The sequence below is a fragment of the Nelumbo nucifera genome, chromosome 3 (genome assembly GCF_055504915.1).
Source record: "Nelumbo nucifera cultivar China Antique chromosome 3, China Antique-T2T, whole genome shotgun sequence".
NCBI classification, from domain to species: Eukaryota; Viridiplantae; Streptophyta; class Magnoliopsida; order Proteales; family Nelumbonaceae; genus Nelumbo; species Nelumbo nucifera.
Window position 1 is genome coordinate 15,992,529 of NC_142651.1, and position 25,494 is coordinate 16,018,022.

The 25,494-nt window shown below is 38.0% G+C and overlaps 3 protein-coding genes across 3 annotated transcripts; 1 reads left to right on the forward strand and 2 right to left on the reverse strand.

Moving 5' to 3' along the window:
* The first annotated feature begins 3,390 nt into the window (after positions 1-3,390).
* Positions 3,391-8,902, forward strand: LOC104598198 (protein NEN1-like). Its single transcript, XM_010260126.3, has 6 exons — positions 3,391-3,844; positions 3,924-4,081; positions 4,400-4,446; positions 5,859-5,922; positions 6,997-7,787; positions 8,462-8,902. Exons 1-6 carry the CDS (start codon positions 3,565-3,567, stop codon positions 8,694-8,696), a joined length of 1,575 nt encoding a protein of 524 aa, XP_010258428.1. The 5' UTR covers positions 3,391-3,564; the 3' UTR covers positions 8,697-8,902.
* A 1,453-nt stretch (positions 8,903-10,355) lies between these two features.
* Positions 10,356-13,395, reverse strand: LOC104598206 (Pentatricopeptide repeat (PPR) superfamily protein). Its single transcript, XM_010260131.3, has one exon. It carries the CDS (start codon positions 12,765-12,767, stop codon positions 10,869-10,871), a length of 1,899 nt encoding a protein of 632 aa, XP_010258433.1. The 5' UTR covers positions 12,768-13,395; the 3' UTR covers positions 10,356-10,868.
* A 260-nt stretch (positions 13,396-13,655) lies between these two features.
* On the reverse strand, positions 13,656-21,869 carry ABCI7 (non-intrinsic ABC protein 6). The gene is made up of 3 exons (XM_010260135.2): positions 20,878-21,869; positions 18,937-19,196; positions 13,656-14,257 (listed from the first exon to the last, which is right to left on the reverse strand). Exons 1-3 carry the CDS (start codon positions 21,763-21,765, stop codon positions 13,939-13,941), a joined length of 1,467 nt encoding a protein of 488 aa, XP_010258437.1. The 5' UTR covers positions 21,766-21,869; the 3' UTR covers positions 13,656-13,938.
* Positions 21,870-25,494: the final 3,625 nt, after the last annotated feature.

A 25,494-nucleotide genomic window follows, 5' to 3' on the forward strand; every position in this document is an offset into this window, starting at 1 on the left:
TGTTTTTTGTATTTTTTTTTGTGTGTAAAAATAATTATGATATGTTACACTTATTTTTTCTTTAATATGATAAATATATGATATTATACATGTGCTTGAATGCTTTTTTTAATAAAACTTATGTATTTTTCATTTTTATATTTTATTATTTTTATTATTTATTTATGACATTAAAGGCTAACACATTTAACCCAAAAGTTGAACTATTTATTACTAGTTTTTATATTTCATTTTTTTCAGTTCTAAATTATGTATTTCATTTTCATTATAAATAAAAACAATTCTTGTTTATTACACTTATTTTTTTAACTTGATTAATTTTCTATATTTTTTTTGTAAATTTCTATATTTAATTTATTTTAAAAAATGTATTACCTAACTATGACTTCATAGGTTGATCATTTTGATTTGGATGGTTGAATTGCTTAGTCACTAGTTGGATAAAAAATGGTTTTGTTTTGGGGTCAATTTTAAAATATATGGATTTATATTGTTATTAAAATCATTGGCATAGATTTAATTAGTAACATTTATTAGTAAAAAATAATTTAAAAATATAAGATTTAATAAGAGGAAATGAGATTTGACACCTTAAGTATAAGACTTAATGAGAGGGGACTAAATGAGGTGGAAAGTAATAGCTGAAGTTACATTTTCAACCCTTACAATTAAAGATGTATTAAATACACAAATATGATCGTTTTAGTAGCCATTAAAGCTGATATTAAAGCTATAACAAAGTGACTTTTATACCCTTTTTTAAACAAATAAATATAGGGTAATTTTAGTCCAAAAAAAGTTTCACAATGCATTTACACTTTTATATATAGTATAGATTGTTGAAAAACATACATGTACCTCCCTCCCCCCAACTCTCCTAACGAGTTGGTAATCACCCTAGATACTTGAACAAATCTAAAAGGAAGGTAATTCAAACGACACAAGGGTGGAAAATAACATGTTTCTACACAAGGTTGAGGATATAATGCTCAAGTTTTCAAATAGTTGTCCACTTCCCATATGAACATAGAAGTCTACTAGTTAATACTCTCCAAAGATAGCATGCTTATAAGCCCTATTCATTTGGGCCCGTTTTTTTTGGGGGGGGATTTCAAAAAAGTGTTAAAAAATTTAGGGAGTTGGGTCCCCATAAGGAACTCGCCTATGTTAGGATCAGGGATGGAGGACACTTTTTATCCCTGACATGGATTGAGGTCAGGAATCATGGAGATTTATCTCTAAATCGGTGTTAGGGATAGGGAATATGATCCCTGCTCTGAACCAAATTCACACATGTGCCCACACAAAGGGCGCCCCACAGCATATCCCAACTGTGTATTGGGAATATCTCCCATTGACAACTTTGGGAGATGTTCCCAATGCACGATGAGATGTGCATGTGGGCTGCAAATGTGATCTCCTCCGAACCCACCCCATTACTATTCCTACTTACCTTCTTACTTTTATCATGTTTATTGTTGAAATACATACTGTACCCCCACTCTCTTAAAGAGTTGGTCATCACCCCAGATACTTGAACAAATCAAGGGTGAAAAACAACATGTTTCTCCATATCAATTATCATCCAATAGTTAATAGGTCGAGAATATAATGCTCAAGTTTTCAAATAGTTGTCTACTTCCCATGTGAACATAGAAGTCTACTAGTTAATACTCTCCACAAATAGCACGCTAATAAGCGCCATTCATTTGGGCCTTTTTTTTTTCAGATTTTGAGAGGGGCGAAGTTGGTCAATGGGGTTTTGGTTCCCATTGAGCAAGATACCCATGCTCTTTTTTCAGATATATGTGGGGTTCATGGAAAATTTATTTTCCTTGGTATATCCATCTCCCAGGTGGGTAAGGGGGAAATTGCCAACACTTAGATATGGCAAAATTGCCCATTTTAATAATGACCTTTTATGACTAAAATGATTATTGTCTTATTTATCTCAGAAATAAAAGAATATGGATAAATGCATTTACCCCTCAATAAGTGTATACCTAGGTAAGTAACTTCCTAGAAAGCGAACAACACCTTGGTGATAAGTTACTAATTTGGGTAAAATGTTATTTAGAAAATTGTTACCCGGATAAATGCATTTTTCCATGTTCTTTTGTCAGAAAGTATCAGTTGGGCAAGTGAAAAATTTCCTAAAATACTCCTAACTTAATACCCCTAACCTTTTTTGGTAAAGGCATTTTAATCTTATACATTTTGATTAATTTTCCTGATCCATGCACAATTTAATATACCCACCTGAGAATTAGGTAAAACTTTTTCCAATTAAATTGTAGAAAGTTTTGTTTCTATAGATCCTTACATTTCAATGCTTACACTAGTAAAATAAGATGGGAAATTTGGTCAACCCCTAAACTTATCCCAGGCCCCACATCATTGCATGATCAACTCCATCAGTTTACAATGACTCTGACAGTCTGACTAGCATCAGCCCAATGTCACCATTCTAGGGTATAAATCATTTTGTATGACTTCGCTGTTTACATAATTACATTAGATTTGGAATAATCTTCTTTCTTACTTGATAATTATCAACTCCCCTCCGTATGAAGGGTCGGATACTCTTTAACTTCTTAGACGGGGCAACGGTCTTTGGATAAATAGAGAATCATAGGTTACCCGAATGAGTTGGTCAGAGAATTCTAAATGATCCCTTGCTTGGATATGGTAGGAGGTAAGGTATGATACTTGGAGTCCACCGGTTTAATGTATTTTTCGAGTCTTACTGTCGATCGAACTTTGGCCAAACTATCTGGGCCTTTATAATGAATTAATGATAATCCATTTATGATAGGTTCAAAGTATCGATACGAAATTTTATTTATTTTTAGTTTATTTTTTTATATTTTAATTTATTGGGAAGCTTTTAGCATGTTTTTTATTATTAAAAAAATTGGGGGGGGGGTCCAAAACGCCTGTTTTTCAAAAGATACGACATAATGCGTATCATATCGATACTTTAAACCATGCATTTATCTTTAAGTGGGTGCTAAAAAAAACCGAAAAATCAAATCAAAATTGATAATTTGAACTCAAAAAGTTTGTTTAACTGAACCGACCAAAATGTATTATCTATATTTCTTATATATTATATACATTATATATTTTCAATATATTATATATATTTATTTATATGCATTATCTAATATATTTTTTATAACATTTACATTATATATTTATAATATATATTATAACAATAAAAACAAAAAATCGAACCGGTCAACTAGTTCACCGGTTGATTCGATTCGATTTGGGTTCGAAATTTTTAAAACCGAAAGATGAACCGGTTCCGTATTAAATATGTACCCACGGTTCTAATCGGCCACGGTTCCGTATTATAACTCTTACTGACCTTTTTCGAATCTCCCTTACAAAGCAACCTCGAAGTCAGAAGGTTATATATGGCTATGCAATGCAACACGCATTGGACTGGCGGGTACCTGCTTTCGTGCTTCGAAGTATCAGAGCCTTTCTTCCCTTCTCTCTCTGCATTTGGCTCCATTTCGGGGTTTAGGGATAAAAAGACTTCCACGGTCGTTTGAAATGGATTCGAGTGGAGACCGTTCAGAGATCGTGTTCTTTGACGTGGAAACTACGGTCCCCTCTCGTGCTGGTCAGGGTTTTGCCTTGTTGGAGTTCGGAGCGATTCTGGTCTGCCCTCGGAAGCTGGTTGAGCTTGAAAGCTACTCTACATTGGTCAGGCCTGCCGACCTTTCTTCCGTCCCCGCTGCGTCATGCAGGTGTAATGGCATTACCCGGGACGCCATCGCTTCCGCTCCTACTTTTCGAGAAATTGCTGACAGGGTTTACGACATTCTCCACGGTTCATCTCTCTCGTTGGATTTCTATTGTTAGGTTTTCTTAGTATTTGCTTATGTTTTTAATTGATATTTTGTTCGTAGGTCGAATTTGGGCGGGTCACAATATTGTGAAGTTCGACTATGCTCGCATTAGGGAGGCATTTGCCGAGATAGGTAGGCCGGCTCCGGAGCCGAAAGGATCTATTGATTCCTTAACATTGTTGACGCAAAAGTTTGGGAGGAGAGCAGGAGACATGAAGGTTCTGGACTCTTTACTCTATATTTCTCGTGTTATCCATCTTCCTGCCATTTCTATTACTATTCTTCTTTCGTGTCATTACTTCTATTTAATCTTTTTTAATTTTCTTTTCACGTGTCTGATTAAAATATGAATGACAATTCTATAATTAATACACCTTACTTGATTGGACTTCATTTTAATTGGCTTTTGAGGATTATACTGACTTGTACAGAAGATTTGGCTTCGTTGCAGCGATATTCTTATAAGATGTTTAGATTGACTAATTCTGTGCAATGCAAATTTTTGAATGTCGATTTACATGTCTTGTTCTACACAGATGGCCACCCTTGCAACCTATTTTGGGCTTGGACAGCAAAAGCATAGGTAATTGAGTTGTTTATCTACTTATCTATTGATTGCTGTGTTTTGCTTAGTTTCTTTCAAGGTACGTGTTCGATGTTCCCCCCTTTCCGTCCTTTATACGTTGTCATCTTCTTTATTAGCCGAAAACTTCATTTATTTTTTTCTTCTTTTCTGTTTTCTAGCATTCTCGTTGTAGGGCCAGATCTTATATCTTGCTTTGCAGTCCATTGGCTAAACAATTCTTTAACTTACGCCCTTACTGAAATTCAAGGATATTATGGAACCAACATGGTTTTGTACCTCAATTCTAGTAACTTGACCTGAGATATTGTAGAATATAATATGATAACAAGTGGTAAAAGAAGAGGATTTTATGACAAAAAGACTAGAAACCGTCAGGTTCCCTTCTACCAGTGTGTCCAACTGAAACCATTCATCTAACTGGCAACCCTGTGGATTACCTATTTGGGGACTTTATGATGTGCACTACAATTTATTGTCTCATGTGCTGCATTTGGTTTGTCCCTAAGAATATGCTGCTTCTAAGCTAATGGAAATTGGAAAGAAATATGATGTGTTAGAAGTCCATGCAGGGTAAAATCTAATATGATCAATGGAAAGAAATAGGTGTGTGTTCCCATCCTAAAATCCTATTCCACTAAAGTGCCTATGATCTGTTATTATATTGTTCCTTCATTGATCACAAATTATAAATTTTATTATATATTAATTTGTTTACAACAACACAGTTAAGGCATATTGATTTTAGCAAGATAACTTGGTTCTTATTTCTTATGCAAGTTCATATGCTGGGTGAATTGCATCCCTAAATGGAGACCATATTCTTGGCATCCTGATCATGCACAACGTATTCTTGTAGGTCCCTGCAGAGTGATTTTGGTATTGAAAATTCCTTCTGTATGTGGAGTTTTTTATCATTGGATTGAATCAATTCATTTATGTTGTCTAGAGTCTAGAGAAAATTCTCTGGGTAGTGACCCCCACCTATTTCTGCCATTTAGAAGAACCATGTATTTGTACCATGTGGATCAGCCATTTGTTCATTCCTATGGCCCATTACAGCCATATACCCTTGGAAATTTGCTCAACTTACCTGTTCAAACTTTTTGTTTTTTTTTTTTTTAATCTAAAATATATCAGGGCTTGCTTTGAGGTTTGAGCATGTTACAAATTGTTTTTGGCTGCCCATTTATTCCTTGAATTAAGGATGATGAGGTAAAACCATCTGAAAGATTATTGGGTCATGTACCTTTAGCTAGATGACTGGACTAATATTCCTGTTATATGTATATTCTAGACAAAAACTTCAAAACACTTGGTGATAACAATTTCTTGTTCTTGACCTTTCAGAAATGGCTTGTTATTTGTTTACAGTATAAGCTCACAAGTTCTCCTTTGGTAATGATTTTCAGGAGCTTGGATGATGTTCGGATGAATCTTGAAGTTCTCAAGTACTGTGCAACAGTTTTATTTTTGGTAATCTTAATATCTCTGAAAGCTTTGGTTTAATTTAGAATTATTTTAATATCTCTAAATTCTGAATTTTGATTATATTTCACGAACGAAATTATGACTCTTGATACTGCAAATCCCTTGATAGAGTGGAATGTGACATATGATTTGATTAGACAACCACAAATTGCTGCCATGACGATTTTATTGGGGTTCCAATTGGTTGAACATCTGCCACTACAAATACTAATTGCTGAATTGCAAATCTCCTATAAAATTTCATGTTTCTTTTGAAATGCCACTGTTGGGCCAACTACAAATTTTGCAGATACTAAAAATAGCAGTTAGCTAGATTTGGTGGTTAACTGCATGTCATACATTACTTATTACTGGTTCTCATCTAGCAATTTCAACAAAAGTGCCATGCTGCTTTCTCCCAGTCTATGGCTTAAATTAGAATAAGCAGTTACATTCTGACATTTATTGGCTTACATGGTTCACTTTTGCCCTTAATTTCTCAAGTTTCAAATCAGCATTCCTGACCTTGTTCTCTTTCTTTCCAGAATAGTTGAATTATCAATTCTTTCATCCTACTCAGTTGTTTTTTTGCCATGCTTCTCTATTTATCTGGGTTTCTTACTCCATGTTATTTCTTCTCTCTCTCTCTCTCTCTCTCTGCACATGTGCATGTACTTCTGATTGTATTTTACATTAAACCTTGATGCTGTGTCAAAATTTTGGTTAACTAATAGAATCATCCAGTCTTTCCACTTTCTTTTGGTATTGTTTAGACAATGTCAAATTGTCTAGGAAAAAAGAAACTTTAGATCAGATACTGTTGTCATTGTATATGTTCAACTTTGATATGGTGGATTTTCCCCTGCTTCTGTGCTAGATGTGCCCTGCCATTTCAATAGATAGATGAGGGATCATTAGGTTAAGACAATAGACTATCTGTTTCATGGGAGGTTCAAGGGGTAGTGTATCATTATCAAATTTGGAGTCAGGAGCTAGATGAATTGATTTAGAATTAAATGAGGCATTGCAAGCTTGGAAATGGTTGCATTAACACATAGCTGCATTCTGCATCTACTGCAGGAGTCTAGCCTCCCAGACATTTTCACAGCCAATAGTTGGGTCTCTCCAAATGCAATTACAAGAAGTCGTAGTAATGGAAAAGTTTCCCCTGCTGGAACAAAGCTAAACATGACTACACCTCCATCAGATCTCAAGTTCAAGAATCATCAAATATCTTCCCCCATGACTGCAGGGAGTGGAGCAGAGGTTCTCAGTTCTGTCAAATCTAATGTACCTCAAGCAGATCATTTTGACATGAGCCAACTTATTGATCAAATGAATGTAGAATCCCTGCAATTGGATGCCAACATGGAAGAACCAACTGTCCTGGACTCTAACAGGACATCTATTGTAGCCACACCCAATGGTTATTGTAGCTCACAGGGCACCTTACAGGAAGGAAATCCAACATCAGACACTCGGGGGACATCATGCAGTGAAGCTGCATCAGGGGATTGTAGTGGCTATGCTGGATTCTTGGAACCTGAGGAAATCTCAATTCCTTCTATCAGTGTGTCCCTTGTCCCATTTTATCGAGGCATCAAGAGAATACAACTATTGCACAAAGATGTTCTTTTGCAGCTTTATTGTACAAAACTAAGAGTGAGGTTTGGAGTAAGCACAAAATTTTTTGACCATGCTGGACGGCCCCGATTGAGTATTGTGGTGGATCCATCACCTAGCCTGTGTCAGGTTTTGGATACCTGTGACCACCTCGCACAAAGGTTATCTATGGAATCTGGTAGTGATTCGGAATGGAGGCCTGTTGTAAATAGGAAGAATGGCTTCTCAAATTCAACTATTAGGCTGCAGTAAGTTCTTATTTCCATTACTATTCTTATTTCAATGGGAAAATAGTGGTTCATTTACAAACTTTATGAAATGGCAGCAAATGTGCTGGGGGAGGGGGTATTAATCTACATTAATGCATCAAATCAGTATGCTTTCATGGCCAATAGGGTTTTTATTCTTGGTCATGTTCAGGAAATATTGGCTATGAGATTGGGATGAGGCCACTTTACCATTATCCTATGTTGGCTCCAGCTATCTGGGGTCTTGGGAGGGCCGAGGGGTAGAGGGGGTAATGTCCTAACCTTTGGCATTTTTTTTTTTTGCACAGAGTGGCCTCCCTAAGACCTGAACCTGCATTCTCATGCTTGTCAGCATGAGATATTACCATTACGCCAAGTATTGATGGCCCCTAAATGGATAGATTACCAATACCAAAAAAATTTTGGTAGTTTTATAAGGTTAAGATCCTTCCTGTTCCTCTTATGTGGTCATCTAAATAAGTATGAATAAATAATAATCTAATTTTGGAGGCTTTTTGGTTAACCTATATGAAGGGACCTGGGGGGGGATTCTTACGCATACTTTTTCATATTTCATTACTTTTTATGAACGTCTCTACCCTTATTAAGTACCACCAGACTAATCCTTGTGAAACCTCACTAATGACTTAATTTTTATTGTCTTCTTACTGTAGCATACCCATAGTACCAACTGGGGACATTTCCGTCTACGGCACAGAGATATATCAGAAAGAAGCTTCTGGCAGTGCCCAAAGGCTTGTATTTAGTAGATTTGATGCTGCAGAGCTTGATTCCTTGTTTGTTCCAGGAACTCTGGTTGATGCTTATTTTTCCTTGGACGTGTATGATTATCAGCAGAATGCTGGCATCCGGCTATTGGCGAAAAGGTTGTTTATCAATTCCAAGTAATTTTACCCATGCAAAAAGAAAAAAATCCAAGTAGTCGGAGAAAGGGAGAATCCTTCAATTTCCTCAAGTGAAGAAAGTCATGTACAATTGTAAAAATCGTCTCCTTTGTGCTATGTTAGCTTTTAGGTTTAGTCGTTTAGGTTTGAAATTGATTGGTGCCATATAGTTCATTTTATTTATGGACTGCATCTTTCTCTTGGTTGCCATGTTCTATGCTGTAGGATATGATGTAAATAAATGAAGACTTGAAGAGTCCTAAAAGGGTTCTTCTTAGGAAGATGAAAGACGCAGCCTATGGAAGTGGCTATTGGCTAAATAGTCGAATTGGAACCATTGACCAGTGTTCAGAAACCTGGACCGGATATCGAGCTGCTGAGGCTACGGGGTCGTGGATTGATCAGACCAACCATTTGGGCCAAGCACTTGACCCGGTCAAAAATAAAAACGTGAAAGGTAAAAATTCAAAAAGAAAAAAAAAACTAGTTAAAACCTATTTAATGTCAATATAAAGCCAAATTATACAAGTTGCCAACCTTGAACTATCGATATGTGCTGGGTCTATCTTCCCATCTTTGAGTTGGCTGCCTTCTACTGACAAATTGACAATTCCCCTTCTGATCAAAGTTCCCGGCTAACTGTAAGGGGGAGGGGAGACCATCAAAGGATTTAAAACATAATTAACTTCAAGAATGTTCAAATCTCTTTGGACAGTTTGAAGTATCATCAACACCAAAAAAAGTCAAGCATTTAGAGATGGGAGTGAAGCAGTAATTAGTGGCCATTTCCTTTTAATTTATGATAAATAATGTACTTGTTCATTCATAATCACAAGTTTGTAGCAGCCAGTAACTACAAGCTCAGTACATTGGAAGAAATGTCTAGGGAAAAAGCATTTGCATGGACACTTGGATGGTAAGATATATAACGCATATTCATGAATTGCAATTTCAATAATGGCAGACATTTTATCATGTAGTTTCAGGGATATTTTGCTTAGATGTTCGGAAAGTCTAAAGAAATGAAGGAAATTTTCTAAAAGCACGGAATTTGTCAAAACTTTATGGAATTATTAGGAAAATTATAATTGCACTTTTGAGGCTCAAAAAATCCATATCAAATGACTGCATATCAAATGGGCATCTCTCTGTCTGCCTTTTAGTATTTTGTCCACTCTCTTTTTAAATAAGCATCTCTCTCTCTTCCTTTTTTTTTTTCTTTTGCATTTTCATTATAATGATTTATTATGTGAATCATATCAAATTAGTAAGCCAACCATCCAATTACTAAAGAATGGGGGGACTTTGCCAATCTTGCTGGAAAATGCATAATTTATCAATGAAATTTGAAATATTATTGATATATCGGTTAAACATTAGAGATACTAGCCGAAAAGGTTCCTGAAATATTTCATATCACCCCTACATAAATGGGGGGATTTTGCCAATCTTGCTGATATTGGAACCTAGACGTGTTCATGGCCCGGTATTTGAGCCTGACTTTGCACTGTGTTGGTCTCGGGCTTGAGGCTGGTTCCATTCAAATTCTGGCAAAAGCCAAGCCCGAGCCCAGCCCATGAACAGGTCTGGAACCATGTGAATATTTATATATACATACATAATGTGAATATTTATATATACATAACTGTGTATATGTATGTATATGCATGTATAATTCATGTGTAAATACATTTATACGCATTTGATAAGTAAACAAGATCAGAGAGATCTGCAATGTTACAATCATATTCTGAATTCAGATTATTGGGTTACCCAAGGGTTTAACCCTAACAACCCAAATTTTTTGGGTTGGGTTTAGGTTAACCTGTCCCAAGTTGTATCCCTGAATGTCCCCCTAATGATCTATTATTACTACATTCTCTTTTCCTAGAATGTGTAGGCTGTGTTCTAGCCATCCAAGTCCTTTTTCTTGTGGAAGCATGAGAACTATGAGCAAACTAACGTAGATGGTGATAGTGGAAAATGAATCGTTTTGCCAACTACACTGACAATTCAACTATAATGCCCATCATATATGATGACGTACTAATACCTAATAGTACGTAAATTGCCACCTCCAGGCTCCAGCATTCCAACCAAAGTAACTCGTTGATCCCCAGTAAGAAATTAGGTCCCTCTACCGCAGCTCTGACTGATTAGCAGGATTTGGTCATGATCACCAGTAGTCGGAACAAGAACACGAGCCTTGATTGAAACAATGAAAGCGATAACGATCTCTAATGACAATTTCCCGGCCATAAACACTGGAAATAAGCTTTACTGCAGAATGGCAATCTTGGCATATCCGCAGGTTCTTAAATATGTAGAGGGGCATACCAGGTTTTGTGCTCATAAGCCCAAAGGAGATAGCCAGCTTCTCACTGTGATTGAACAACGCTTGCTCTTTCTCCTCTTGCACATCTGCATCGTCGATCCCACTTTCAGAAGTAGAGAATATCTGAGAAGAAGTGCTAGGGACATAACCCGCCAATCTCAACCTTCGAATCATCTCATCCAACATAGTGTACACCTCTTTGATTTGAGAATGTGACTTGTCCCCTGCACTGAATTGATGAACTTGGCCATTCAGGTGAATAGAGCTCATGCCAGGCACCTTCATTATTCCCATGTTCTTGAGATGCTGGCGGAGAGAATCAGCTTTGTCGCGCCTTCCAGCCAATGCATACATGTTGGACAGCAGCACATGATATTCAGTGTTGAGGGGATTGATCTGAACTAACTCTTGCAGAAGACGTTCGCCCAGTTGAAGCTTTCCGTGGAGACTGCAGGAGGCCAAGAGCGAACCAAGCACAACTTCATTTGGGAGAATTGGCATCTTCTTCACTAGGATCTCAGCTTCTTCCAGTCGACCTGCCCGTCCCAATAGATCTACCATGCAAGCATAGTGCTCAACCTTAGGCATTATCCCATACACAGGACCAAGGTCATGGAAGTAGCGGCAACCTTGATCAACCAGCCCCGAGTGGCTACAGGCACTCAGAATGGACACAAAGGTTACATCATCTGGCTTGACTTCAGCAACCATGCGAGGAAAAAGATTCAACACCGCCCTGCCACGTCCATGCATGGCAAGACCACCGAGCATGGCATTCCAAACTACAACATTCCGGCGAGACATACCCTCAAAGACTCGGCAAGCAGCATCTATCCTCCCACATTTGGCATACATGTCCACCAAAGCCGTTCCCACCATAAGATGCATCTCTTTCTTCATTGTCTTCAAGACGTAGACATGAACCCACCTTCCCACCGTAAGATCTCCAGAGAGTGAGCAGGATGACAAAAGGGAACAGAGAGTGATATGGTTAAGCTCCAAGCACAAACATGATAGCATACTGGAAAGCAGCGCAAGAGCTTCCCTAGAGAACCCATTCTCCACATAGTTTGAGATCATCACTGTCCAGGCAACCTCGTTTTTCTCCGGCATTTCATCGAACACCCGTCTTCCTTTCTGTGTCCCCTCCAACTTCAGCGTAGCAGTGAGGATTACTGTCCAAGAGACAACACTCGGCTCGCTCATCTCGTCGAATACCCGTCTCGCATCGTCCATTCGCCCACACTTGGCGTACATGTCCATAGCTGCGTTACTCGCGGTGACTGTGAAATGAAGTCCACTTTTGATCATGCAGAGATGCCCCTGCGCCCCAGCGCGAAAATCTCCGAGGCGGGCGCACGCGACAAAGAGACTGACCAAGGATACCTGATCGAGCCGTACGCCCTCTCCTCGCATCTGACGGAAGAGAACCAGCGCCTCCTCTGGCAGCCCATTGCGAGCGTAGCAGCCCATCAAGGTGGTCCAGTCGACAGTGTCCCTGTGCGTAAAGGGAATTTGATCGAATGCTCGACGAGCGGACAATGCGAGGCCGCATGCGGCGTACAGATGGAGGAGTGCGTTGTGAAGGAAAGCGCCGGGGGAGGCTGCGAGGCCATTCTTGATGAGAGTGGCATGGAGCTTCTCGCCCTCCTCGAGAGAGGTTCGATGGGCGCATGCTCTTAAGAGGGAGCGGTAGTAGTGCGGCAAAGACGCACAGAAACGATGAGTCGGCCATCTCATCGCATTGTGCTGCCAGTCTCTCACAAACCCACTGCATGTACGGCAACGAAAAGCACCCAGAACTGCATTTTAACCACTAGAGCTGATACGATTTCGAGGTCATCTGAAATGAAATCCTAGACTAGACCCGCTCCGGCAATATCCAATCAATCAACGGGTTGTGATTGGTGAACGCGCCTTTCTAAAAGCAAAATGACTTATTTATGGGCTCTTCAAAATAGTGATACTGGTCTTGAATTAAAAATGGAAACTACAATTGAGAGGACCCTAACTCGAGATAGGCATATTAATTATTCATATACAGCTGCAATTGTTAAGACAAGGGGTGAAAAGTGAGATCGGATGCTATTATGGGATGGTGAAAGAATTAATGTACCTCAATCTACTCATGAACTAATTCATTATGTCCAGTACGCCGGTAGATAAGGTGGTCCGTCCACTCCCTAAACCAGTCAAAACCCCATACACCTATAAGGATGTATCGAAAAGCTTGATACAATAAGTATTGATACTTTAAACCTTGACTATAACTGGTTCTATCGGCACTGAACATATTTTTGGGTTTGGGCCTAAAATCTTCGGTGCATCCCCCGACTCCTTTTCTCCTTCCTCGGTTAATAACAAATTATTCTTCAATCTTCATCATTTTTAGAAAGTATTGATATAGGAGTAAAATTCACAAATCACATCATCCAGGCATCCAGCTGTTTTTTTTTGGTCCCATGTCCAGCCGTTGCATTGAGTAATTAGATTCTCTCAACAATCTGCCCAGTGAACAGGACAGTTAATTAGCAAGTACAGGAGCAGGAGTTTAACCACTCGTTTAGCTGAGAGCGGATATGATAATTGAGTAGAAGAAAACCCTTACCAGAATTCAGGTAATAAGTGTCAACAACAGGAAATTTCGAGGTTAGTCAAGGAATGTGGTTTACCCACTCTAATGCAAATAGGTGACTGAACAGAGTGGTACATGCCCTTAAAAGGGAGGTAGGAACAGATATTCATTTCAATTTTTTCCCTTAAATTACATTCTCTTTTCCCAGCCGTTAAGGTACAGTTTGCTTAACAAACTTCCTTCTACTTCTCAGAGAAGGCATCTTGTGCTTTCAGTTGGAGGAGAAAAAAAAATGAACCAAGCACCAGTATAGCTCCTAGTAATTTATCACACTCTTTATGGGGCACCTCCGGATGTAGTTTCCAGCAACGCTTTGACATGGCTCTGTACCTTCTTCTTAAGGGAGTTGTAAGGCAACCGTTCCACAACCTCAGAACCAAAGGCAAAGACTAGAGCTTTTCTTGTTGTCTCCAAGTCAATGCCACGTGCCTGGAAGTAGAAGATTTGATCCTCTTCAAGGTCGCTTATCGCAGCTCCATGTGAGCACTTGACATCATCAGCAATAATCTGTAGGTTGGGTTTCACATTCACTGTTGCTCGGGGCTCAAGTAGGAGGTTTTTTGTCAACTGCCCAGCATCTGTCTGTTGTGCATATCTGTAGAATAAGGAAACAGGTAAGCAAACATTTCTCTTAATGAGAAACAGGTAAGTAAGCAATATCTAACTTGATGATTTCTTTACCAAAAAAACTTGTGATTTGACTTTATTGAGATGGAGGTGGTGAACCACCGGTCAAATCAACAATTTAATAAATGTTTTCCCCTTAATAATGTACACTTGGGCCATGTTTGGGAGTGCTTAAGTTAAAAACAAGTGCTTATTCGAATAAGCACTTATTTGCATTTGGCACCCAACTTTTTCAAGTGCTTATTTTTTAAAATAAGCACTTATTTTATTTTAGGCATTTGGTAGTCTTTTTCTCTAATAAACACTTAAATAAGCATTTGTGACTATTTTGTCCTTCATTTTCTTTCAAACTTACAAAATATACCCTTTGAATGCACTTTTATTAAATTACTTTTATAAAAAACTTTTATGAAAGCACTTTTACGAAATACTTTTATAGAAGTACTTTCGTAAAAGTGCTTTTGTAAAAGTATTTTCACAAAAGTGCTTTTATAAAAGTATTTTATTAAAGTGCTTTCGTAAAAGTACTTTTATAAAAGTGCTTTTGTAAAAGTGCTTTTAAAAGTGCTTTTGTAAAATTCAACTAGGGATAATATTATAAGTGGTATTTTAAAATTCAACTAGGGATAATTTTGGAAGAAAAAATTGAATAAGTGTTTATTGTATAAGCAGTAAAAAAAAACTGAAAAATTGGGCTTAAAAAATAAGCCCTTATTTTTAAAATAAGCACTTATTTCGGGCTTATTTCCCAAATACCAATAAGTGCTTAATGACCCAAATAAGCACTTGTTTTTAAGCACTCCCAAACATGGCCTCAATAGATCAATCAATTGTTAGGCATCTGTTGAACTGGGATGTAATTCCAAATTTACACCAAATGAGGTCTTTTTCTTGTAATTTCTAATGGGCATTAAACAATCCCACACCACTCTCCTCTGTTCCCTAAAATAAACCCAAAGCATAGAATATCAAACATTTTCCGGATTGAAAGTAAATCTACCAGTTGGGTAGGTACACTCAGCAATAAATTTTACAAAATAGTCAAGGATAACCTTCCCCTATGAACCTTGGCATACACTCAGCAAATAGCTATTACTAAGAACTATGAAGGCATTATAGTATAGCTAAATAGTGCGTTAATAAACTAAAAGGTTTAAGTTTACACTTCTCATGTAAGAAATGAAGGTTTAAATGCAAGTTAAAAGATGCATTTGGACTGACAAACTTATACATGTAAAAAAGTGTAAGGTTTACCAACACCAGAGAGCTTATAGGTTAAGATATAGAAGGTGCTGGTGAGGGAATTCAAGCAGAATAGTGAATATGATTCAATTGTGAAAAACCACAGGTGTAACTTTATCTTTGTAGAAAACGTCAGCAGGGGTTAAGGCAGACCTCAACCTGCTATATTAAAGAAAACAACAGATTTACAATCAGAAATAGGTATAGAATGGAAATCCTTCAAAATAATATCCTACAATCGGGGATAGAACTTTAGTGTAAAAAACAGCTAGAACAGCAGGGCCTTGGTAAGAAGCTAAAAATCCCAGAGCCTCAATGGCAAGACCATTGATTTCCCAATTAATAGCCACCTAAATTCCTTTTGCTATTCCTTGAAGATTATGTAAAATAACAATAGTTGGAGGAAAAGCAGCAGTATATGCTTTAGCGGTTCTCTAATGTAGACGCATAAACAAATGACTGTAACAACATTGCAATTCTATGAGCAACACATCCAAATATAGCATAAAATAACCAACTTCAGGATGAGCCCATTTGCATGGAAAAGGCATAGGAGAAATGAAAGGAATATTATCTATTCTTCTGTAAAAAATAACAAAAAAGATCATGCACTATCAGCTATTCTTCTGTAAAAAATAACAGAAAAGATCATACACTTTTAAGGCAACTAAGGTTCTTTGTTTCTTTCTTTCCCTTTTTCCCAAATTTTCTGTTTCTTTTGTTATGGATAACTGAAAATTTTATTAAATTAGAAACAGGATTTATATACAATGTCCAAAAAAGCTCTTCCATTGGTTAACAATGGCCTCTGTTTCGAAACAAGACAAGCATGCATCCTAATCTTTTTTTTTTTTTTTTTTTCAGAAAAGGTAAAGTGTTATATTAATAACCGAACAAAACATATACAAGGCCCTGTACAATAAATTACTGAGCAGGGGAACATCAACATCTCTGTACAGCACCTATTCTGTGATCATAGATACAAAAAGTTTAGAAATATCAAAAGACTGTAAGGTATACCCTTGAAATCTGTTGCTGATCAAAATGAATAAATAAATAAAAAGGTATACCCGTGAAACCTTTGTGTACTGCTACCCAAGAATATAATCTCCCCCAAAACTTTTCAATAATACATCTTCAGAACTATGTTTATTCTCAAAAAGCCTCCTATTTTTCCCTGTCAAGATTGACCAAATAACTGCTGCCGGCACCACTCTCCAAATGATTTTCCCTCCCTTGGACAGACCTCTCTGCTGCCAGCCCCAAAGAAAAGCCTTCAGATCCTTTGGAAGTTTGGAAGGCACAGCTGAACCTCAAAGAGACCTAAAGGTTTCACCCATAATTTCCTTGCAAGTTTGCAGTGATAAACAAGTGATCTGCTTCTTCAGTGGCCTCTCCATACATTACACACCTTGGTTCTGCAACAACCCTCTGCTAGCAAGTTTGTCTGCTGTTAAACGCTTTCCCAAGGTGGCTGTCCATACCAGAAACACTACCTTAAGGGGAGCAACAATTTTCCACACCTTGTTCTCTGGGAAACTCTCCTCTTCACAACAGAGCTTGTTGTAAAAAGATTTTACTGTGAAGATGCCTAATTTTTCCCACATAAGACCTTTTGTCACTTCTTTTTCTGACCAGTTTGATTCTGCTTATCCTTTGCATCAGCTCCATCCATTGCCATTTGCCCCAACTCCCAATCATTCAGTTTCCTTCTGAAGACTGGGCACCAAACACCCGTTTCCCTTTCTTGAGAGAAAACCTCTAAAATTAAACATTCTTTATTCTGTGCAACTTCGAACAGTGTTGGGAAAGACTCTTTAAGGGTTTGATTTCCACACCAAATGTCCTGCCATATTTTTATCCTTGTCACATGCCCTACTTCATACCTAACCACCTTCTTGAATTCCCTTCCTGACTTTTGGATACTCCTTCATCAAGCACACCCATAAGATAAGTTGGCTTCTCCCGGATCCCAATTGAGATTGCTTGAGCCATATTTTTCCATAATGATTTGTCTCCATGGACTAATCAGCTGCTCACTCCATTTCCAATATCACTTACCCAAGCAAGCTACATTAAATTTGCTCATTCTTCTCACCCTTAAGCCCCCTGCCTTTCTTAAGCTGCATACCTTATTCTATTTAACTAAGTGGAATTTAAACCCTACCTTCCACCCCTGCCACAAGATGTCCCTCATCTTCTTTCCAATTATCTTAGCCATGCTTGCCAGAATTGGAAACAAAGAGAGCAAGTTGGAAAAGAAGTCAGCACACTTTTTATTAGTGTCAGTTTCCTTCCTTTGGACAGGTATCTTGACTTTCATGAAGCTAATTTCTTTTCAATTCTCTCTACCACCAGCTCCCAAATCTTCTTAGTACACATCTTTCTCCTGGTGGCATCCCCACATATTTTGAAGGCAGTTTACCTATTTTGCATCCAACAAAGTCTGCTAGCTGCTCAATATTAGTTCCATCTCCCACTGCCATTAATTCACTTCCATGAATGTTTACTCCAGTCTACAGACTACTTCAAACCATGTCAGAATCATCCTAATACTCTCCATATGCTCTAGAGATGCATCAACAAATAATAGTGTCATTGGCATATTGAAGCAAAACCACCCCTTCTTCCTCTCCCACCTGGAAGCCTTCTAAAATCCTCCTTCCAAAGTTCCACCCCTAAGCTCACAAACATTCATCCTAATCAGTTCATTAAACCGTGCTATATCTGCACATAGAGGTTGTCCAATGAAGAGCTTGCATGTATAATAGAAATAATGAAAAAAAGTATGCAAGTGAAATTCATTTTTGTGGTCAAAAGTCATGTTTGTAGTAATCTATAAAAAAAAGAGTCATGTTTTGTAGTCACCTCGCTAAATTCCACAAAGCTTCTAAACGCCAATCAAGGATCAAAATTTCACAATGTATCGGCTCATATTCGGCCAATACATATCGTATCGGTCATCGGTGTCAGGTGGCCCACCGATATGCTACTATAAGCATTATTTCGGGGTTTGGCCTGTTTTAGGGGGTAGACAGGCCTTATACCAACCCCCGTGAACAAGTTTGAAAAAAAAACTAAAAGAAAAATAAAGCACCCAATGGTACAGACCGATACGCCCCATCTAGAATATCGGTCTGTATCAATATTTGGAACCTTGATGCCAATAACATGTGCTACGGTATACTGGGTACCACATCATATTTTAACAAAGAATCCTTCATGGTCACATGTTACCACTACATTGAAATTGCTATGAGGGAAAAATTGCACAAAATGCCAAAATCATCAGGACTTCCCTCCCCTTTCAAATGTAGCACTTAGCACCAAAAGACAAGTGCAATAGTCAACTTATCAGTAGCTCTGGCTCAACACGAAGAAATGGGTTAAAGCCAAAGAAAATACCTATTGACCTTAATGTTCCCATCGAACACAGCCTGTCCTGATGAATGAGCCACAATAGACTTGTGAAGCTGCCGCGAATAGCCTCGGGGATGGTCCAACACTAATCTGCTATGCAGATCTTGGGTCTGATCGCTTACAGATAAATGAAATGCTGACAATTCTGTAATTGTGTCTGGGCCTACTTGCTGAACATGGAGATTATGCCTGCTTAATTTTCCACCAGCACTTATCTCTACAAGTTCATAGTTACTGGATGATTCCTGTTGAAAATTTTGAAACCATAACAAGCTTAGATTCATAAATTATAGATAAATGATAATGCAGTACAATTATTTCAATCTACATATAAGAATTATAAATGATGGTAATGGGGCAAGAGCTGACACATAACACCAGGTTATTTTTGCTCAACAGAAATTCTCCTAGGATTTTTCACCATCACCCTCCACAAATTTTGCATGAAAATCATATTCCCAAGATGAACATCAACCTTGCACCATCTCCCGTTGCTTAAAGTATTTTCCCAGTACATCTCAATATGGAATGTGTGGTATTCCAAAAGGCTAATAGAAATATACACCAGATACTTGTATAATGAGGAAAGAACGTTTTTATTGTGCCAAATCCAAAATTATAATACTAAATACACCTCAATAGTTTGTGAACAGATTGATATTTACTTTCTATCAGAATATGTAATTAGTTTTACACTACATCTTGGTATAGAGTTTTAATACAAACCAATAGAGACTGACATAAAGGATGCTTGCCAACTTATTAAGCGTTCATTAAATGTTGATGTTAAGCACCTTTGATGTATTTTTTAGTTGCCATAACTAAATATGGTTTGTGTAGTCTTACCCCAAACAATTGTAATAAGGTTTTGTTGAGTTGAGTATCTAGACAATTGTTATACACCATTAACACCCTTTCCCCTTCATATTCCACAAATTAGATAGATCTTGTACTTGTTCCTAGAATTGAAGAATATGAGCTTATGTAGAGGAGGGCTGGGTGAGAGGATTCACTGAAAACAAACCTTCCTATGGTCAAGATGGGTCTGTAAGTAGACCAAAGGTCCATTTACATGGGATTTTCCCTTCTTGAGTCTTGCTAAGTTCTTAACTGGATAAAAGATTTAGATCAGTCAGTTCTACTCATTACTCACTGCTCTGTGTATCAATGGAGATTGGTGAGTTACACTGTCAAAGAAATACCCATTGCGATTTCATGGCAATGTACAAAGTGCAAACAGTACTTTAAGCTCCCTTCTGCAGGTCTCCAACTGTAACTTCATCCATGCCTAATGTGTGCATAAGCATTCAGTCTAGCACCTTGCTAGACTTCCACCTATTGTAAGGGATTTGCATGTTTACAAGAAAGGGGAATGGAGAAGCTTATTGACTACTTTATGATTTGATGTGTTATTATTTAATACATGCTTTCAGAACTCTTCATCACTTAACTGATTGCATGTCAACTTCAAACATTATCAAAATCCTGGTTATTTATCAGAACCTCTACAAAAAACAAAATACTTTTTTTTATAGTAAAAGAACAAATTCACATCCAACATTGTTTATTAAAACTTCCAATATTGTTTAATAAAATTCAAATCCAAAGGAGTTACTATTATGCCCATCGTATACATATATCTATGGTTTTATGTTTCAGGCTGCAATTTTTATAAACCAAGTGGGAAATATGAAATGTATGAGTCTCTACGACCATATAGGCACACAGTCACATGAATGTATAAGGTATAATTTCTAGACTTCAGACTCAATTGTTCTGAACTAAGCAAACGCAACCGTAAACATACCATTATGAAGTTGGACTGCTTAAACCCTTTATGGTCAATTATAAGATAAAAGAAATGTATAGTTTTACTTAATTCAATTACAACCCACCTAAGAAAACAAAGCAAGAACAGTAATCTACCTGTCGAACAAAGGTCCACTTGATATGGGCAGCACTTGCAGTCTGTGCCTGTATGTAAGAATGGTGAATTTTCGCCTCCTCTTCGAGCGCCAACTGAATAACAGAATTTGCCCAATAACATTTATCGGCATCACCGCCGGAATACTCCTCAATAATTCCAATCTCCCCTCCTTTCTCCACCAACACCAACACCCTCGGACTTGACAAGGGCATATAATTAGACCCAATTTCCCCTCCCTCACGAGAATAAAATCTCAAATGCAAGGGCTTCTCGACCTGACACCCGGCAGGGACGAATATAACAGTAACATCAGGAGCTCCAATTCCATTGAGGGACCAAAAAAGGTCACCGTCGTGGAAGTCAGACACAAGCTGGAGTACCTTTTCCATAATGGCCTCCGAGGAGATACCTGAAATGCTGCCCACATAGACACCGTCCGGAAATCCGGAGAGCTGGGAGGCGGAGGGGACGATGTGACCATCTACGATGACAAGACTGGGAAATTGGGTATCGGACGAGATACCGGCAAGATCAGAGGAAGGGGAAGGGATCGGAATTGGATGAATCCGAGACTGTTTGATGAAAGAAGTATCGATGAAGCGAAAAGGTTCGTCTTTGCGAGTAGGCCAAGACATGGAGAGGATGGACTCAGAAGAGGTGTCCCGCAGTTTTTGAAGAGGTGGAGGTGGCAAAGAAGAAGGAGAAGGGGTTGAAACAGAGTCTTCTAAGGTTTGCGCAATTTCAAGAACGAAAGGATCGGAGAGAGCAGCTCGGGGGGTCAAAGAGGACAGCGGCGGAATAATGAACCTGGTTCGAGTTCTAAATTTAGAGGGGAATGATGAGATTGGAGAGAAACGAAAGGGAGGAGAGAAGGTGACAGTCGCCATGGAGGAAGAGAAGGCAGTCCGCCTCGTCTACTGCTCTCTTACTCGACTAGCTTGGTAGGATTTGGACTCGAAAGAAACAAAGAATTCGAATGGTACACAACTGCTGCAGACTATCGGAATAGCTAGGGGTAAATTACTTATACCTCCCTAATGTTTCTAACAAATACTTAAACCTCCCCCGACCTTTTTAAGCACTGCATAAAACTTCACCTTACATTTGGGATAAATTATATTTACTGACCCTTCTGTTAGGTCAACGTTAAAAACCCAACAGAAGTTGATGAACTCATGCTTTAAAATTTTCAAAATAAATACCCATGGATGGTGATATTTAATTTTCATTTGAAGTGGTCAAGTCAACTGCATTTTAGATATAAGGGCACATTCCAAAGCCAAGGATTTAGTAGCGAGCACTAGCAAAAGACTTGTTCGATGGTTACGTCTGGATGGTGAAAGTTTTAATTCAAATATTTTTAGATTGAAAAATTTTTAGCTTATGTGTTATGTTGACACTGCTTCCCTGGAAGTAGTCTCTCCAATGGTGCTGAAGCATTATAGACCTTTTGGAAAGAAAAAAAAGGAAGGAGATGTTGTGAAATACGTGCAAGTCAGGAGGCTATGCATCCTCGATATATTTCTTGGCGTGAGAGCCAAAGAAGAAGATGGAAGGAAGAGATATTGGGGCCTACAACAAGAATGGTAACTCAGAAGCTTTTATTATTATTATTATTATTATTACTCGGTGCATACATCACTAATAACTTCCCCTTGACCCCCTTTTCTTCCCAACGTGGTAGTTGTAAATATGTGATTGGAGAGATAAATATGTGATTTAAGCCAGCGAAATCTTGATGCATAAGCCATGATATCTTTGTTATTAGGGTAAAATACAAAAAACTTTTCTTAAACTTTTTAACAATAAAAAAAACCTCCCTTATAATTTCATTTTAACAAATACTTCCCCTGAACTTTTGAGAGATTTGACAAAAACCTCCCTTTTGTTACCTTTTCAGACAGAAAAATGTTAGACAAGTGCATTGGTTTTTTTCCAAATACCCATTCTACTTTTATAAATTATTTTATATACAAAATTATTGATATAACCCTTTTTTAACTCAATAAAAACGCTAGAAGATGACCGTTTAGGAAGGTTTTGTCAAGTTAAAACAAGGTTATTTCAGTAATTTTGTATGTAAAATAATTTATAAAACGGTAGAATGGGTATTTGGAAAAAACTAATGCATCAGTCTAATAGGTTGTCTGAAAAAGTGACAAAATGGAGGTTTTTGTTGAATTTCTCGAAAGTTTAGGGGAGGCATTTGTTAAAATGAAACTATAAGGGAGGTTTTTATGACTGCTAGAAACTTCAGGGAAGGTTTTTTTATATTTTACCCTTATTATTATTATTATTTGTTTTTTTGGTAGGTGTGGGGGTAAACAAGATTTAATTAAACCTTGGATCAAAATTTAACACTCGCAATAGCGTTTGATTCATGGAGATCCCTTGACAGCTTTGACCTTCCTTTCCTAACTTAGCTAGTGTTTGGCATCCATGTTGTAGTTGCAGCACCGTTTTCTTATGTGTGGTTGGAAGCACCATTCCTTTTTTTTTGTTTGGAATCGTTGCTGCCAGGTAGGACATTTCCGGGAGCAACAACTTTTTCTGTTTGATACCAATGCTCTAGGAAACATTTTTTGCACTTCTACCCATTATCTAGTGCCACATTACTACCCTATTGGCAGCAACAAGCTACAGCTCTAGGAAACACCAAATTTGGCGTTGCTCCAAGCCATGCCTTCCCGATTTCCAAGGCATGGCTTGAAGCATCGTTTTCTATGAAAAAATAGTTCCAAACAGATGGATGTTTCCTAGAGCACCATTTTTTCTTACATGGCGCGGATGTGGCGCCGTTGCTTTAGGAAACGGCAATGATGCCAAACAGCTGCTTAGTAATCTTCTATTGTTTTCGTTTCCTTAACAGTTTCTGTTTGACACGTTTTTTCATACAAATTTTCAATTTTTTAGAAGTCCGTCAGCTTGTATTTTCATCATTTTCCATTTGGTTGAGAAAAAGTTTAACCACCAAAAGACGTAGCCCCAAAAAGATACAAAAAGCCTGTTTTGGGCTATTTTCAGGAAGCTCCAAATAAAACTTTTCCACTTATTTTGTTTTGTCTTCATGTGAAAACACACGTCTCCAACCAAACAGGCTGTGGGCTGCTAAAATTTTTATGTAAAAATCCACTACATCTTTTGACTTTAAGATCTTTCAAAAAAGATTTGTCAAACAATACCACTTATGTACATTGCTTTATAGAACTCCATTTTCTTCCATGGCATCATAACCATATGGTCATGCGGGTCTGTCAGCGAACATTATGACCACGTGCAAAGCTTGAGTTGATTGTAATTTGTAACCATCCAATACACGACTCTGGCAGAGCTACAGCCTCAGCCACCGCAGCAATGGCCATTGCACTGCAATTGCATGACTTGTATCTTCAGCGGTTAGAGATTGCGTTGTGCTTTCATCATTGATACCTTAGTGTAACTTTCTTATTCGGTGGTTGAACCATTTTTTGCCTCCAACTAGAAACTCGGGCAGGTTGGGTCAGATTTAACTTAAATCCATGTCCAACTCTAAGAATTGGGCATAAGGTTCGAGCCCTACTTGAGCCCTAACTAAGTCAAGTCAAAATTGTTCAATTCAGGCCCAACCTGAATTGAAATTTGATGCAATTAGGTTGGGCTTTAGCCCAGGCTGGGCTTGGATTGATCAATTAATGCATATTAAAATTTAATAAAAAAATGCTAAAAATTGCAATTTTAAGTAAAAAAATTAACTTTTTTAGTGAAAATAATGAGTTAAAGGCACTTTATGTGTAACCCATGACCTGGTGACTGGGTCAAATAGGCCAATGATTAACCATTTGGATCAAACGATTTTTGACCATATCCCAGGTTTTAACTAAACCAGATCCAATCATGGCCAAATGATAGTTTGAACAATTCAACAGTTCGAATCAACATTGGATTGAAACCATTGGTTTCAATTGGTAATCATGTAACCTACGACTAATATCAAAATCAAGCAAAAAAAAAAAATTCGTAAAGAAATAATGAGAATTCCTCGCAAACCACTGAACGGTTGATAAAACCATGTGAATAAATAGCTGATTTAGATCACGATTCGTGGAACGGGAGTGGCCCTAGCGGGAAGGGATAGACGAGCTCGCTACAACCGAGCAGGAGTGGGGAACTTTATGAACTATATATAGATCCTCCTTCCGACTGACCAAAAAAAAGGGCTATCTTATCATTTCTTTTAGAGTCATTTAGATTGATTCTTGTTAGAGTGACTTTATCTACCTACGGAAAGGAAAGAAGGCTACTGCTCTATTGCCTGACTTGACTGACTGGACTGCTCTTTAAGGGAAGGGCCGCAGGGAAAGAAGGAAAGGAAGGAAGTCTGTCCTCTTGATCCTGGCTCCATGTCTATAAATTGGCGGCTAAAGGCTTAAATCAATCCCTGAGCCAACCGCTCTCTCGTTCTTGATTGGAGGACTTAATGCTTGCATGGAGTCGCCCCTTTAACTATAGCACTGTACTTTGGGCAGAAGCATGAACAATAAACAAGAGTTCCGCTTGACCACTCATGCTCATCTCGATAAGAAGACTAGACTCCGCCGGGGTACGGCAGCTGATAGCTAGCTTGGGCTTCTCGGCTG

Excerpts from the sequence above, each read along its gene's own strand:
- ABCI7 (XM_010260135.2), bottom strand. The coding sequence starts at position 21,765 with ATGGCGACTGTCACCTTCTCTCCTCCCTTTCGTTTCTCTCCAATCTCA. Across the intron at positions 19,197-20,877 it reads AGTGGACCTTTGTTCGACAG|GAATCATCCAGTAACTATGA; the intron begins GTAGATTACTGT and ends AATTTTCAACAG. Across the intron at positions 14,258-18,936 it reads GGGAACATTAAGGTCAATAG|ATATGCACAACAGACAGATG; the intron begins GTATTTTCTTTG and ends CTTATTCTACAG.
- LOC104598198 (XM_010260126.3), top strand. The coding sequence starts at position 3,565 with ATGGATTCGAGTGGAGACCGTTCAGAGATCGTGTTCTTTGACGTGGAA. Across the intron at positions 4,082-4,399 it reads GGAGAGCAGGAGACATGAAG|ATGGCCACCCTTGCAACCTA; the intron begins GTTCTGGACTCT and ends TGTTCTACACAG. Across the intron at positions 7,788-8,461 it reads AATTCAACTATTAGGCTGCA|CATACCCATAGTACCAACTG; the intron begins GTAAGTTCTTAT and ends TTCTTACTGTAG.
- LOC104598206 (XM_010260131.3), bottom strand. The coding sequence starts at position 12,767 with ATGAGATGGCCGACTCATCGTTTCTGTGCGTCTTTGCCGCACTACTAC.